This window comes from Phoca vitulina, unplaced genomic scaffold (assembly GCF_004348235.1).
Source record: "Phoca vitulina isolate PV1807 unplaced genomic scaffold, GSC_HSeal_1.0 scaffold4, whole genome shotgun sequence".
Lineage (NCBI taxonomy): Eukaryota > Metazoa > Chordata > Mammalia > Carnivora > Phocidae > Phoca > Phoca vitulina.
In genome coordinates this window covers 59,504,320-59,522,222 of record NW_022589707.1, presented here as the reverse complement: position 1 = coordinate 59,522,222, position 17,903 = coordinate 59,504,320, and the positions used below count along the sequence as shown (strand labels likewise).

Below are 17,903 nucleotides of genomic sequence, written 5' to 3'. Positions count from 1 at the left end.
TTTTCTTTTGAAATTCTTCATGTTTCTAGTAATCTTGGATTTGTTTCCTGGGGACTGAATGATACATTGTAGAGACCTTATTCCACTATTTTCTTCCAAAGCTTATTGATTTTATCAAGCAGTTACCTTGGCAGAACTCAGATCCCAAACTCTGTCTCCTCTGACAAGAAGCTGCTGAAATATCTATTTCTTGCTTTCTTTTTTGCCATTTTTTTTGGGGGGGGGAGGGGCTGTGTGAGTCTGTCCTGAGCATTCATAGTTAAGGGGTTAGCCAGAGATTTTGGCAGAGTTTATTTACAGAATTCAGAGTTCCCTTTCTGTAGCTCTTTTTTCCTGTGATTTCCCCTTGTCGCTTTCCAATTGCTGTGGTTATTGTACAATGTCTACTGATTCTTTAGTTACCTCTTGGCACCAACTGGGATCTTAGACAAAAAGTCATAAAAATGGGAGTCTAATCTAGTATTTTCTGTCATTTTCTGAAGAGTCAACTCCTTTCTATTTTCTGTTTGACTTTGGTTGTTCTCAGGTGCCCTGGGGTTGTTGTTTGATTATATTTGTCCAGAGTTTACAAGGTTATTTGGAGGAGGGTTGGTCTGATAGAAGTTACCCCACCATTAATTGATGTAGAACATCTTGCATAACCTTTTTCTTAATGTGATAAAAATATATATAACATGAAATTTGCCATTTCAACCATTTTTAAGCCTATAATTCATGAGCATTAATTGCATTTACCATGTTGTGCATCCGTTACCACTATCTATACCCAAAACCTTTTCTTAACCAAACAGGTACTTTGTGCTTATTATGCAATAAATCCCATTTTCTCAACCCCTGGCAACCTCTGTTCTATTTTCTGTTTCTCTAAATTTGCTTATTCTACATATTTCATGTAAGTGGAATCCTATAATATTCATTGTGTTGGCTTATTAGCATAATGTTTTCAAGGTTATCCATGTTGTAGAATATACCAGAACTTCATTCCTTTTTTAATTTTATTATGTTAGTCACTATACAGTACATCATTAATTTTTGATGTAGTGATCCATGATTAATTGTTTTCGTATAACACCCAGTGCTCATTGCAATATGTGCCCTCCTTAATACCCATCACCGGGCTAACCCATCCCCCCACCTCCCTCCCCTCTAAAACCCTCAGTTTGTTTCCTGGAGTCCATAGTCTCTCATGGTTCATCTCTCCCTCTGATTTCCCCCTTATTTTTCCCTTCCTTCTCCTAATGTCCTCCATGCTGTTCCTTATGTTCCACATATAAGTGAAACCATATGATAATTGTCTTTCTCTGCTTGACTTATTTCACTTAAGCATAATCCCCTCCAGTTCCATCCATGTCGATGCAAATGGTGAGTATTCAACCTTTCTGATGGCTGAGTAATATTCCATTGTATATATGGACTACATCTTCTTTATCCATTCGTCTTTTGAAGGGCATCTCGGCTCCTTCCACAGTTTGGCTATTGTGGACATTGCTGTTATGAACATTGGGGTGCATATGGCCCTTCTTTTCACTACATCTGTGTCTTTGGGGTAAATACCCAGTAGTGTAATTGCTGGGTCATAGGGTAGCTCTATTTTTAATTTTTTGAGGAACCTCCACACTGTTTTCCAAAGTGGCTATACCAACTTGAATTCCCACCAACAGTGTAAGAGAGATCGCTTTTCTCCACAACCTCGCCAACATTTGTTGTTTCTTGCCTTGTCAATTTTTGCCATTGTAACTGGTGTAGGGTGGTATCTCAATGTGGTTTTGATTTGAATTTCCCTGATGGCTAATGATGTTGAACATTTTTTCATGTGTCTGTTAGCCATTTGTATATCTTTTTCAGAGAAGTGTCTGTTCATGTCTTCTCATTTTTTGACTTGATTGTTTTTTGGGTGTTGAATTTGAGAAGTTCTTTATAAATCTTGGAAATCAGCCTTTTATCTGTACTGTCATTTGTAAATATCTTCTCCCGTTCCGTGGGTTGCCTCTGTTTTGTTGACTGTTTCCTTTGCTGTGCAGAAGCTTTTTATCTTGATGAAGTCCCAAAAGTTCATTTTTGCTTTTGCTTCACTAGCCTTTGGAGATGTATCTTGAAAGAAGTTGCTGTGGCTGATGTTGAAGAGGTTACTGCCTATGTTCTCCTCTAGGATTTTGATGGATTCCTGTCTCACATTGAGGTTTTTCATCCATTTTGAGTTTATCTTTGTGTATGGTGTTAGAGAATGGTCGAGTTTCATTCTTCTGCATGTGGCTGTCCAATTTTCCCAGCACCATTTATTGAAGAGACTGTCTTTTTTCCATTGCATATTTTTTCCTGCTTTGTCGAAGATATTTGACCATAGAGTTCAGGGTCCATATTTGGGCTCTCTATTCTGTTCCATTGATCTATGTGTCTGTTTTGTGCCAGTACCATGCTGTCTTGGTGATCACTGCTTTGTAATATAGCTTGAAATCAGGCAACATGATGCCCCCAGGTTTGTTTTTCTTTTTCAACATTTCCTTGGCGATTCAGGGTCTTTTCTGGTTCCATACAAATTTTAGGATTGTTTGTTCCAGCACTTTGAAAAATGTCATTGGAATTTTGATTGGGATGGCATTGAAGGTATAGATTGCTCTGGGTAGCATAGACATTTTAACAATGTTTATTATTCTGATCCACGAGCATGGAATGTTGTTCCATCTTTTTTGTGATGGAACATGAGTGTTCTGTAGTTTCTAGAGTATAGATCCTTTACCTCTTTGGTTAGGTTTATTCCAAGGTATCTTATGGTTTTTGGTGCTATTGTAAATGGAATTGTTCTCTAATTTCTCTTTCTGCAGTTGCATTGTTAGTGTATAAGAAAGCAACTGATTTCTGTGCATTGATTTTGTATCCTGCCACATTACTGAATTGCTGTATGAGATCTAGTAATTTGGGGGTGGAGTCTTTTGGGTTTTCCACATAAAGTATCATGTCATCTGCGAAAAGAGAGTTTGACTTCTTCTTTGCCAATTTGAATACCTTTTATTTCCTTTTGTTGTCTGATTGCAGGACTTCTAGTACTATGTTGAACAATAGTGGTGAGAGTGGGCATCCTTGACGTGTTCCTGATCTTAAGGGAAAGGCTTTCAGCTTTTCCCCATTGAGGATGATATTCGCTGTGGGTTTTTCATAGATGGATTTTATGAACTTGAGGAATGTTCCCTCTATCCCTATACTTTGAAGAGTTTTAATCAGGAAAGATGCTGTATTTTGTCAAATGCTTTTTCTGCATCAATTGAGAGGACCATATGGTTCTTCTCCCTCCTCTTATTAATGTGTTGTATCACATTGATTGATTTGCGAATGGTGACCCACCCTTGCATCCCGGGGATAAATCCCACTTGGTCGTGGTGGATGATCCTTTTAATGTATTGTTGGATCCTATTAGCTAGGATTTTGTTGAGGATTTTGGAATCCATACTCATCAGGGATATCGGTCTGAAAATCTCCTTTTTGATGGGGTCTTTGCCTGGTTTGGGGAGGTAATGCTGACCTCATAGAATGAGTCTGGAAGCTTTCCTTCTGTTTCTATTTTTTGAAACAGCTTCAGGAGAATAGGTGTTATTTCTTCTTTGAATGTTTGGTAGAATTCCCCAGGGAATCCATCAGTCCTGGACTCGTTTTTTGGGAGGTTTTTGATCATTGCTTCAATCTCGTTACTGGTTATTGTCTTGTTCAGGTTGTCAGTTTCTTCTTGTTTCAGTCTTGGCAGCTTATAGGTTTACAGGAAGCCATCCATTGCATCCAGATTGCTCAGTTCATTGGCATATAGTTGTTGATAATAATTTCTAATAATTATTTCTATTTCCTTGGTGTTAGTCGTGATCTCTCCCCTTTCATTCATAATTTTATTAATTTGGGTCCTTTCTCTCTTCTTTTGAATAAGTCCGGCCAGTGGTTTATCGATCTTATTAATTCTTTCAAAGAACCAGCTTCTAGTTTCATTGATATGATCTACTGTGTTTCTGGTTTCTAATTCATTGATCTCTGCTCTAATCTTAATGATTTCTTTTCTAATGCATGGTTTAGGCATCGTTTATTTCACTTTCTGTAGTTCTTTAAGGTGCAGAATTAGTTGGTGAATTCGGGATTTTTCTATTATTTTTTTGAGTGAGGCTTGGATGGCTATATATTTACCCCTTAGGACCGCCTTTGCAGTATCCCATAGGTTTTGGACCGATGAGGTTTCATTCTCATTGGTTTCCATGAATTGTTTAAGTTCTTCTTTGATTTCCTGGTTGACCCAAACATTCTTGAGCAGAGTGGTCTTTAGCTTCCAAGTGTTTGAATTTCTGCCAAATTTTTTCTTGTGATTGAGTTCCAGTTTTAAAGCATTATGGTCTGAGAATATGCAGGGAATAATCTCAGACTTTTGGTATCAGTTGAGACCTGATCTGTGGCCCAGTATGTGGTCTATTCTGGAGAAAGTTCCATGTGCGCTCAAGAAGAATGAGTATTGTTTTAGGGTGGAAAGTTCTGTATATATCTATGAGGTCCATCTGGTCCAGTGTGTCATTCAAAGCTCTTGTTTGTTGATTTTTCTGTTTAGATGATCTATTGCTGAGAGTGGAATATTGAGGTCTCCTAAAATTAACTTATTATCATCAATATGACTATTTTGGTTAACAGTTGGCTTATGTAGATGGCTGCTCCCATATTGGAGGCATAGATATTTACAATTGTTAGATCTTCTTGTTGGATAGACCCTTTAAGAATGATAGTGTCCTTCTGTGTCTCTAACTACAGTCTTTAGTTTAAAATCTAATTTGCCTGATATAAGAATTGCTACCCCAGCTTTCTTTTGAGGTTCGCTGGCATGGAAGATGGATCTCCATCCCTTCACTTTCAGTCTGGATGTATCTTTAGGTTCAAAATGCGTCTCCTGTAGACAGCATATGGATGGGTCCTGGCTTTTTAGCCAGTCTGCAACTCTGTGCCATTTTATGGGAGCATTTAGGCCGTTCACGTTAAGAGTGATTATTGAAAGATATGAATTAATTGTCATCATGTTACCTGTGAAGATGTTGTTTTTATAGATTGTCCTTGTAAATTTCTGTTGTATATGACTCTTGGGGTCTTTCTCCTTTTATAGAACCCCCCCTTAATATTTCTTGCAGGGCCGGCTTAGTGGTCACATATTCTTTCAGTTTCTGCCAGACTTGGAAGCTCTGCATCTCTCCATCCATTCTAAATGACAGCCTTGCCAGATAAAGTATTCTTGGTTACATGTTCTTCTCGTTTAGTACCCTGAAAATGTCTTGCCGGGCCTTTCTGGCTTGCCAGGTCTCTGTGGATACGTTTGACGTTATTCTGATGTTCTTCCCTGTGTATGTAAGGAATCTCTTCCCCCTAACTGCGCTTAAGATGGTTTCCTTGATTCTAAGATTTGTGAGTTTTACTATTACATTCCGGGGCATTGGCCTTTTTTCCTTGGTCTTGGGAGGGGTCGTCTTGCCTCTAAGACACGACTGTTTGTTTCATTCCCCAGATTAGGGAAGTTCTCAGCTACGATTTGTTCAAATATATCTTCTAGCCCTCTCTCTCTCTTCATCCCCTCAGGGATCCCAATAATTCTGACATTGGAACATTTCATAGTGTCACTTAGTTCTCTGATTCTGTTTTCATGGATTTTGAGTTGTTTCCCCCTGGCCTCCTCTTTATCCTTCTTTTCTATCAATTGGTCTTCTAGATCACTAATTCATTCTTCTGCCTCCCTTACCCTAGCTGTTAGAGTATCTAGATTAGATTAGATCTCATTGATAGCATTTTTAAGTTCTGCCCTTAGAGACTCTATGTTGCCATTAATCGATTTCTCCATTCTAGCTCTTGTCTTCACAACTGCTACCCTGAATTCCATATCTGACATCTTGGTTATATCTGTATCCATTTGTAAATCTGTGGCAGAAGTCAGTCTCTGAGTCTTTCCTATTTTGGGGGTCCTCCTCCTAGTCATTCTGTTGAGGGATGGTTGAGGGAATGTACAGAGTCCAAATTATTGACCACAATCCAAGCAAGATGCACCTGTTTTATAGGGACCTTAGGGTTGTTGGCCTCTTGTTCTCCTAGCCTGTCTTCTGGGGGGAGGGGCCTGCTGCACTTTTACTCAGGCAACCCTGTTTGGGCAGAGTTGCCCTGCCCACTGTGGTGGTGGTGGGGGAATGGGCTCAGTGAAAACTGGTTTTTTGGGGCTTTTGTTCTCTGGTGGCTTTCCTCGTCTCTTCTGACAGAGCAGAAGAGACCATTTCCAACCCTCTGCCTCAGAGCAGAGAGATCACACTCTCTTCTTCAGTGAGCTCTCCAGGCCACATTATTTCCGTTTCTGTCTGTGCTGCTATAAACTGCAGTGTCCTGGGTTGTGCGCCCCTCAGCAGGGCTTCCAATCCTTGCCTCCAGGTCGGGGTACAGGAGCTCGTCTCTGCCCTTTGTGCTTCTAAAACCGTCAGCCGCCCCCAGTTTGCATACATGGCCCCGCCGCTTCAGGTTTCAGTCTGGGGGGCTGCCTTAAAGTCCTTTCCCCACGTGAGTCTGTACCCTGTCCCCAGTGCGGGAGGCTGTTGCTCACTGGTGGTGTAGGATCCCCACGGCTCCCTCCCCCTTCCATTTATCTTTGGATATCTGCCCACAGAATCACGGCTCCCTGCTTCATACCTCGAAACCAACTGCCTGTGATATTCTGTTTGGAGAAATCCAGATATATCTTCTTACATCTCACGCTGATTTCGTGGGTGTTGAGTGGTCTGGTAGATATCCAGCTCAATTCTAGGGACCAGTTGGAATAGGGTCCCCTGCTCCTTCCCCATCTTTTTTCCATCCAACTTCATTCCTTTTTAAGGATAAATATTTCATTTTACATCTGTACCACATTTTATCTGTTCATCTCTTAATGGACACTTGGGTATTTCCACATATTAGCTATTGTGAGTAAGGCTGTTATGAACAGAGGTGTAGAAGTATGAGTTCCTGCTTTCATTTATTTTGGGTAAATACCTATGAGTGGAATTGCTGGGTCTTATGGTAATTTTTTAACCTTGTGAGGAACTGCCAAATTGTTTTCCACAGTGGCTATACCATTTCATATTCCCATCAGCAATGCCCAAGGGTTCCATTTTCTTTAGATTCTTGCTAACACAACAGGGCTTTGATTTGCATTTCCCTGATCATCTTACAATGATGATATACAAATGGTCAAGAAGCACATTAGAAGTCTTTGCGCATTTTTAAATTGGGTTGTTGTCTTTTTGTTGTTGAAATGTAGGAGCGTTTTTTATATAAGTCTGGGCTTTTTCATCGTATAATTTTTTTTTTCCCATTCTGTAGTGTTTTTTCACTTTCTTAATAATGTTTTCTGGTACACAGAAGCTTTTGATGAAGCCCAGTTTATTTCTTCTTTTGTTGCTCATGTTTTGGGGTCATATTTCAGAATTCATTACCAAATTCAAGGTCATGAAGATTTACCTAGATTCTTCTAGGAGTTTTATGATTTTCTCTCTCATATTTAGGTCTGAAATTTCATGGATTTTGTGTTGTTTTGTTTAAGATGGGAGATAGAGATCCAGTTTTCCCTGAAGTATCTCTTGAAGAGATTGTTCTTTCCCCCATTGAGTGGACTTCACACCCTTGTTGAAAAACAATTGGCCATATATATAGGTTTATTTCTGGACTCTCATTGTTATTCTGTTGATCTGTATGTTTATCCTAAAGCCTATATCACACTGTTTTGATTATTTAATGTAGCTTTGTCAGTTTTGAAGTTGGATGCTGTGAGTGCTCCAAATTTGTTCTTTTTCAAGGATGTTTTGGCTAATAAGGGCCTCTGATATTTGAATTTGAGTATCAGTTTTCTCATTTCTACAAATGAATACCTTTTTAAAATCTACTTTTTGGATTCTGTTTTGGACATTCATCCATGCTAATAGGCATTTAGTTCATTTACCTATTAATGGGTTCTAAAGTAATATCTGAAATTCTAGTCCAGGATGGCAACATAGAAGACCTTATCTCCAACATTGATACACCAAATCCATAACTATTGATAGAGCAATTCCTCCTGAAAAAAACCTGACGGGTGACTGAACAGCTTCTGCACAAAAAAAGATAGATAGATATACCATGTTTCCATTTCTCTTGCTGTTCTCTACATGATAACAAAGGGAACCCCCACCACAGCCACTGCAAAGTACAGTGGGGAGGGATCATACTGAGGGACAATAAGCAGATATGTTTGCTCTAGACCAAAGAAAAAAAGCTTTGGTTTAAAAGGGCAACTAGAATGTAAAGGAACCAGCTCTAGAACCCTGCCAAATGGCAGGAGAGCTGTTGGTGAGCACCAGGCTTTATACTCTCCCTCCATTTTGAAAGTACAGATGGGAGAAGAGGCTGGGTGCCTTGATAGGCCTGCTGCCTGAGTGAGCCCCAGGCCATCTGGCACACACCTGCAGCAGATGCCTCGGGGCACAGTAAAAAAGGCTGCCATTTAAAAGAGCAACTACAAGAAAAACAGAACTGGAGGCATCACAATTCCAGACTTCAAGTTATATTACAAAGTGGGAGTAATTAAAACAGTATGGTATTGGAATAAAAATAGACATATAGATCAATGGAACAGAATGGAAAACGCAGAAATAAACCCATGATTATATGGTCAGTTAATCTGTCACAAAGGAGGAAAGAATATGCAGTGGGAAAAAGTCTCTTCAAGAAATGGTGCTGGGAAAACTGGACAGCTACATGCAAAAGAATGAAACTTAGACCACTTTTTTTTTTACCATATGCAAAAATAAACTCAAAATGGGTTCAAGGCCTAAATGTAAGACCTGAAACCATAAAACTCCTTGAAGAGAACACAGTAATTTTTCTAACATTGGCTGTAGCAACATTTTTCTAGATATGTCTCCCAAGGCAAAGGAAATAAAAGCAAAAATAAACTATTGGGACTACAGCAAAATAAAAAGCTTCTGCACAGTGAAGGATACAACCAACAAAATGAAAAGACAATCTACTGAATGAGAGAAGATACTTGCAAATGATATATCAGATAAAGGGCTAGTATCCAAAATATATAAAGAACTTATCAAACTCAACACCCAGAAAGCCAAATAATCCAGTTGAAAAATGGGCAGAAGACATGAACATTTTTCCAAAGAAGAGATCCAGATGGCTGAAGACACATGAAAAGATGCTCAATATCACTCATCATCAGGGAAATGCAAATCAAAACTACAATGAGATATCACCTCAGACCTATCAGAATGGCTAAAATCAAAACCCCAAGAAACAAGTGTTGGCAAGAATGTGGAGAAAAAGAAACTTTCATGCACTGTTGGTAGGAATGTAACCTGCAGCAGCTCCTGGGGAAAACAGTATGGAGTATCCTTAAAAAGTTCAAAATAGATTCTACAATCCAGTAATCCCACTACTGGGTATTTACCCCAAAAATATAAAACACTAATTCAAAGGGATACATGCACCCTATGGCTATTGTAAATAATGCTGCAATAAACAAAATATGGAAGCAGGCCCAGCATCCATTGATATACGAATGGATAAAGAAAGTGTGGTATGTATATATGGTGGACTATTGCCCAGCCGTAAAAAATGGAATCCTGTCATTTACAACCTGGATAGAGCTAGAGAAAATAATGCTATGTGAAATAAGTCAGAGAAAGACAAATACCATATGATTCTACTCATGTGGGGGCGGGGGGAAGAGAGACACCAAGAAACAGACCCTTAACTATAGAGAACCAACTGAAGCTTACCAGAGGGGAGGTGGGTGGGGGAATGGGTAAAATAGGTGATGAGGATTAAGAAGTACACTATCATGATCAAAACAAAACAAAACAAAAACCAAAGAACAGCTACAATATAAAGGATCCAAACAAGAAGGGAAAATCTGCCAAACAAGAGGGGAGCTGCTGAAATTCTCTTTGGGTAGGAGGGGCTGGCAAGAGCCTTGGTTTACATTTCCCCTCTACCTTGATAACATGGACAGGAGAAGGGTCTGGGTGCCCTAGCTGACCTATCACCCCAGTGAGCCCCAAGACCCTAGCCCACACCAGCCCCAGCCATCCCATCAATGCCTCAGAGCAACATAAATCAGGACTCCCATCATCAGCACTTACTGCAGTTCCAGCCATCATGTCAAGGCAACACAGGAACAAAGCACCCTGGAACACTCTAGGCCCACACCACTCAGCTCCAGATGGCTTGCTAGGGCCCTCCTACCTCAGAGTGCTCTGGAACCTCCTATCTTACACCTACTGTACTGAGCACCCTGGGACTCACCCAGTGTGTACCCCACCTTGGCTGCAGCCACCCCACCAGGGCACCCTCTGCATTGAGTATCCTAGGACACCCCACTTTTCTTTCACTTTAGCTGTCCTGCCAGGATACCCTCTGCACAGAGAGCTTTGGGACCCTCAGCCTACACCAGCCATAGCTCCAGGCAGCCAAAGTCCCCAAGCATACATAGTTTCCCCTGGGGATGACCATATATAAGACCATTCCTTCAAGTTTGGGAGAATTCTAATTCATAGAAAGAAACACCAAATGTCAAGCAAAATGAGACAGAGGAATATACTCCAAAGGAAATGGAGATAAGCAATATATGTGATTGATAGAATTTAAAGTAATGATCATAAAGATGCTCACTGGACTGGAGAGAACTCAGTAAGAACTTCAACAAAAAAAAATACAAAAAAGAACCAGTCAGAGTTGAAGAATACAATAACTGGAATGAGAAATACACTAGAGGGAATCAACACATTAGTGGATGCAGGGAAACTGATCAATGATCTAGAAGACAGGGTCATGGAAAGCACCCAAGCTCAACAGCAAAGCGAATTTTAAAAATGAGAGGCTAAAAGATGTCTTGAACAATATCAAGTGCACATTCACATTATAGAGGTCCCAGAAGGCGAAGAGAGCGTGAAGGAAATCTGCATCTTGGTCGAGGAATCACAATGAGTTCCAAACAGGATGAACCCAAGGAGGTCCACGTCACTTGACACACAGTAATTGAAATGTCAAACATTAGAGAGAGAAAATTTTAAAGCAGCAACAAAGAGAAACTCCATAAAGCCTCTGTTGATTTTTCAACAGAAACTTTGAATGTATCATGTTGCTCCCTTCTGGCCCATAAAGAGCTGAAAGAATATTCTGGGTTGTAGGTTTTTTTCCTATTTGACAGTTTCCCAGACAAAAGTTAAACTAAACGAAGATTACGAGAAATATCAAAGGGACTTCGTTAAGTGGAAAAGAAAAGGCCCTAATTGGAAGTAGGGAAATATGCCAACATTTACATGAACTGTGGAAGTGGGAGTCAAAAAGTTCTTTTAGAATGTTTTCAAACCTAAGTGGCCACCATTTTAATATAGATGCTTTATACTTGGAATGTTACATATAAACCTCATGGTAACCACAAACTGAAAACTTATAATAAATACACAAAAAAATAAAGAGAAAGGAAGGCAAGCATAACACCATAGTCACTAATCACAAGGGAAAAGAGTAGGAGAAGAAGAAATGAACAGAGAACTAAAAAAGCAACCAGAAAACAGTTCAACAAAATGACAAGTACATAACTATCAATCATTATTTCAAATGTAAATGGTCTAAATGCTCTAATCAAAAGACATTAGATGACTGAATGGATGAAAAAACAAAACAAGACCCATCTATATGCTGTCTACAAGAGACTCACTTCAGAGCTGAAGACACATATAGGCTGAAATGGAAAGAATGGAAAAAGATATTCCATTTAAAAGGGAGGAAAAAAAAACTGGGGTAGCAATACTCATATCCAACAAAATAGACTTTAGAACAAAGACAGTAATGAGACAAAGAGAAGGGCACCACATAATGATAGAAGGATCATCCAACAAGAGGATATAACAATTGTAAACATCTGTACATCCAACATCGGATACCTAAATACAGAAAGCAAGTATTAACAGATACAGAGGGAGAAATTGAGAGTAACAGAAGGGGACTTTAATATCCCACTTACATTAATGGGTAGATTATTCAGGCAGAAAATTAATAAGCCAACAGTAGCTTTGCATTCAAGACCAGATGGACTTAAATACACAACATTCCATCAACAGAATACACATTCTTTTCAAATGCACATGGAACATTCTCCAGGATAGATCACATGTTAGGCTACAAAATAAGTGTCAATAAATTTAAGAAGATTGAAATCATATCATGCATCTTTTTTGACCACAAAGGTGTGAAACTAGAAATCAGTCTTAAGAAAAAAATGGTGGAAACACAAACACATGGAGGCTAAACATGCTACTAAACAACCAGTGAGTCAAAGAAATTGAGAGTCAATTAAAAAAAAAAATGAAAACGAAAACACAACAGTCCAAAATCTTTGTGATGCAGTGAAAGCAATTTCAGAGAGAAACTTATGTGTGATACAGGCCTACCTCAAGAAATAAGAAAAGTCTCAAACAACCTAACCTTACACCTACAGGACCTAGCTTGGAAAAGAACAATCAAAGCCCAAATCTAGTAGAAGGAAATAATAAAGATCAGAACAGAAATGAATGAAATGGAGACTAAAACAACAATGGAGAAGATCAATGAAACCAAAAGCTGGCTTTTTGAAAAGAGTGTAGGGAGGGTAGAGGGAACATTCCTCAAATTCATGAAAACCATCTATGAAAAGCCCACAGTGAATATCATTCTCATTCCCTTAAGATCAGGAAGATGACAAGGATGCCCACTCCTGCCACTGTTGTTCAATATAGTATTAGAAATCCTAGCATCAGCAACCAGACAACAAAAAGAAATAAAAGGTATTCAAATTGGCAAAGAAGAAGTCAAACTCTCTCTTTTCGCAGATGACATGATACTTTATGTGGAAAACCCAAAAGACTCCACCCCCAAATTACTAGAACTCATACAGCAATTCAGTAATGTAGCAGGATACAAAATCAATGCACAGAAATCAGTTGCTTTCTTATACACTAACAATGCAACTATAGAGAGAGAAATTAGGGAGTTGATTCCATTTACAATAGCACCAAAAACCATAAGATACCTCAGAATAAACCTAACCAAAGAGGTAAAGGATCTATACTCTAAAAACTACAGAACACTCATGAAAGAAATTGAAGATGACACCAAAAGAAGGAAAAACATTCCATGCTCGTGGATCGGAAGAATAAACATTATTAAAATGTCTGTGCTACCCAGAGCAATCTATACTTTCAATGCCATCCTGATCAAAATACCAATGGCATTTTTCAAAGAGCAGGAACAAACAATCCTAATATTTGTTTGGAACCAGAAAAGACCCCGAATCGCCAAGGAAATGTTGAAAAAGAAAAACAAACCTGGGGGCATCATGTTGCCTGATTTCAAGCTATATTACAAAGCTGTGATCACTAAGACAGCATGGTACTGGCACAAAACAGACACATAGATCAATGGAACAGAATAGAGAGCCCAAATATGGACCCTGAACTCTATGGTCAAATATCTTCGACAAAGCAGGAAAAAATATGCAATGGAAAAAAGACAGTCCCTTCAATAGATGTGCTGGGAAAATTGGACAGCTATATACAGAAGAATGAAACTCGACCATTCTCTTACGCCATACACAAAGATAAACTCTAAATGGATGAAAGACCTCAATGTGAGACAGGAATCCATCAAAATCCTAGAGGAGAACATAGGCAGTAATCTCTTTGACATCAGCCACAGCAACTTCTTTCAGGACACATCTCCAAAGGCAAGGGAAAAAAAAGCAAAAGTGAACTTTTGGGGCTTCATCAAGATAAAAAGCTTCTGCACGACAAAGGAAATAGTCAACAAAAGAGCCAACCCACAGAATGGGAGGAGATATTTGCAAATGACATTACAGATAAAGGGCTGGTATCCAAGATTTGTAAAGAACTTCTCAAACTCAACACACAAAAAACAAATAAGTCAAAAAATGGGCAGAAGACATGAACAGACACTTCTCTGAAGAAGACATACAAATGGCTAACAGACACATGAAAAAATGTTCAACATCATTAGCCATCAGGGAAATTCAAATTAAAATCGCATTGAGATACCACCTTATACCAGTTACAATGGCAAAAATTAACAAGGCAGGAAGCAAATGTTGGAGAGGATGTGGAGAAAGGGGAACCCTCTTACACTGTTGGTGGGAATGCAAGTTGGTACAGCCACTTTGGAAAACAGTATGGCGGTTCCTCAAAAAGTTAAAAATAGAGCTACCCTATGGCCCAGCAATTGCACTCCTGGGTATTTACCCTCAAGACACAGATGTAGTGAAAAGAAGGGGCACGTGCACTCGAGTGTTCATAGCAGCAATGTTTGCAATAGCCAAACTGTGGAAGGAGCCGAGATGCCCTTCAGCAAATGAATGGATAAAGAGATTGTGGTCCATACATACAATGGAATATTACTCAGCCATCAGAAAGGTTGAATACTCACCATTTGCATCGACATGGATGGAACTGGAGGGGATTATGCTTAAGTGAAACAAGTCAAGCAGAGAAAGACAATTATCATATGGTTTTACTTATATGTGGAATATAAGGAACAGCATGGAGGACATTAGGAGAAGGAAGGGAAAAATGAAGGGGGGGTATCGGAGGGGGAGATGAACCATGAGAGACTATGGACTCCAGGAAACAAAATGAGGGTTTTAGAGGGGAGGGGGGTGGGGAATGGGTTAGCCCAGTGATGGGTATTAAGGAGGACTCGTATTGCAATGAGCACTGGGTGTTATACGCAAACAATGAATCATGGAACACTACATCAAAAACTAATGAAGTACTGTAGGGTGACTAACATAACCTAATAAAAAAATAAAATTTATAAAGTATAGACAAAAAAGAAAAGAAGAGATGAAGTATCTGAATAAACCTTAGTGTATTTGTCCTTTCTCCTAATGAAAAGTACAATGAGATTTTTTCCAATTTTTGCTTTAACAAGTAATACCACGCTTCCTGTGCTACTCACTCATATGTTTGAAAGTCTCTTTAGGGCCATAGTTCTCAACCTGGGTCAGTCTTGCCTGCCAGGGAACATTTGGCAATGTTTGGAGACATTTTTGATTATCAAGACTGAAGGGAGGTGTGCTCCTGGCATCTAATGGGCAGAGACTAGAGATACTGCTAAAACATCCTACCCTGGAAGAACAGACTCCCACCACCCCACTACAAAGCATTATCCAAATTATTCAATTTGTTAATAGTGTGAAGGTTGAGAAACCTTGCTCTGGGCATATACTTTGAGGTGGGATTGCTAAAGCTTGGGGTACGTGCAACTCTTTCAGTTAAATGAAACAGATTTCTGTAAAAGAAAATATTTTCAATACAGGTAAAGGTCAGAATGTTTTCAATTAAAGTTTCTTTGGTGATAATGGCTATCCAGCAGTTATAAGCAATTTAATTAAACCAGATAGAGTTAGTGGCATTACATAGAGTTAACTATTTACTTACCTAGAGGGTGCATATAATCTTTTAACTTCATGAACTAAAATACATTGTTACTTCCTGTCTGATTAAAAGATTGATTGTAGAGTGAGAGTCTGCTTCAAAAAAGTATCACTTGTGTAAGACAACAGTAGTTGGAATATTAGGCTGCAGATGCCGATTGAGAGAAAAATGACAGCATGAAAAGTGTAGAATTTTTCCCTGACAGAGATTATTATTAAATATAGAACGGTTAAAGGTTTGAAAACATTCTCTCTAGTGTGATTTAATCTTTTAATTGTAAGCAAGGGAATTAACAATGAATTTTGCACCCCACTTTTAAGTCTATAAGGCCCCTACCCCTCCTTAAAAACCTGAGGAAAGTTCTAGCCCCACAACTATCTGCAGTGCTTGTGTACATACATTTTAGCATATGACTTTTGGGTGGTTTATGCATGTTCTTCGAGTCTGTTCATGGGTCACACCCAACCCCCAGATTTCCAGGTTAAAAACTTTGCTAAAAAGGTATATTTGAAATTTTCACTGAGTAGTAAAAACATAACTATATTGTTTGTATCTTCAGTGATGGAGAAAAATAGGTGACTTAGAATTTTTCAAGTCCTCTAACATTAAATGGATGAATACATATCTTAATTTTATATATATAACCTTCAGTTTTTTTTTTTTTTTTTTTTTTTTGGTCTTTTTATTAGGTGTATGCAGCAGTGCTGTGGCAACAAACTAATGAAAACAGACAAAATTCAACAGAAAAAGTATGTTTTGGAGCTGCCCTACCAGAAGAAAAACTTAATGACTTTCGTGATGAACAAATTGGACAGTTGCAGGAGCTGATGCAAGAAGCTACTAAACCCAATAGACAATTTAGTATTACTGAATCTAGGAAACCAACATTTTAGTCTACACAATAAAGCTTAACAAGCATTTTAAGTTCAGAACCCCTTATTTTAAGTCTCACGGTTTTTAGGAATTTGTTTCTTAAGCTTTTAGGCTTTGAGAACGCCTGGTATTAATGAAATATTTTATTTGGGGATGTTATTAGTGGTGTCTACAATATATAGATCAATATGACTAGTACACAAAACTGTGCATTTAAGTAACAGTACTTGCTGGATAGGATTTGATTTTTGGACTAAACAAGAAAGAATGACTCTAAAATTCCACAAAGTTGTGGAATTTTGCCAGAATTTTTTTTTATATATAAATTTAATACTGTTCTTTTTTTCCAATCAGGCTACAGGGTTTTTTTTTTTTTATTAAAATGTAATGTATTATGCTGTTCTTGTTCAAGCATTAGCCTCATGGTTTTAGCTTCAACAGATAAGTATATTGTGATAATGACAGATGTGGAATTCCAACAAGGTTGTTATTTATATACATTGTCATTCTGAAAGTTTCATCATTTCTACTTTAATGATTATTCTTGTAAATATCCATTCTCCCTGAGTCATTGTTTAGATACAATGAAAGATTAAAAAGAAGCTTTAACATTCAGTACCATCATACTTTGTATAATCTATCATACAAATGATAGTGTAATGTTTCTACAGTGTTTCTTAATAACAGATGAGCCCTTAAATTTATATAATTTGTAGTTACCTTGAGAATCCCATTTATTGCCTCAAAGTTGGGGAGATATAAAAACACTTTTATAAATTTTTTAAGTTGATTATAAACTGAAAAAAATCAAGTGGTAATCCCATGTACATCCTAAAATGTTTAATTTAAAAAAAATTACTGAAACGACTTGTAACTTTAGTTATGTGTGTCTACTTTGAGATTGTGAAGTGATCATTTTTCAGATGCTATTGCATTTATTCAGCTCTTTAAAAATTGATTCATATTTACTCTCTTTTGCCATATTGGGCTTTTTGTCTGTGTATGGCTGCCAGACTCCTCACTCCTTTTTAGTATTCCTCATTGAGTCTACAACCCTCAATGTACATTGATGTAACCACTGTGGAAAAGAGTATGGAGGTTCCTCAAAAAATCAAAAATAGAAATACCATATGATCCCGTAACTCCGCTACTGGGTATTTACCCAAGAATACGAAAACATTAATTCAAAAAGATGTATACACCCCTATATTTATTGCAGCATTATTTGCAATAGCCAAGATATGGGCCCTAAGTGTCCATTGATAGATGAATGAATAAAGAAGACACAGTGTATGTGTACATATAAAATGAAATATTACTCAGCCATAAAAAAAGAATGAGATCTTGCCCTTTGCAACAACATGGATGGACCTAGAGGGTATTATTCTAAGTGAAATAAGTCAGAGAAAGACCAATGCCATATGATTTCACTTATCTGTAGGACTAAAATGCAAAACAAATGAACAAACAAGCAAAAATAGAAATAATCTCATAAATACTGAGAACTGGTGGTTGCCAAAGGGGAGGGGGATGGGGGAC

At 38.2% G+C, this 17,903-nt stretch overlaps 1 protein-coding gene across 1 annotated transcript in view; it reads left to right on the top strand.

Annotated features, from left to right (window-relative positions):
• The window catches only part of SDHAF3 (succinate dehydrogenase complex assembly factor 3), a 74,137-nt gene extending 56,556 nt beyond the window's left edge, over positions 1 to 17,581 (top strand). Inside the window, exon 2 of the mRNA XM_032402085.1 lies at positions 16,181 to 17,581. Within this exon, the coding sequence (XP_032257976.1) occupies positions 16,181 to 16,384 (204 nt within the window). The 3' untranslated portion in view covers positions 16,385 to 17,581. The remainder of the gene's footprint in view (positions 1 to 16,180) is intronic.
• Positions 17,582 to 17,903: the final 322 nt, after the last annotated feature.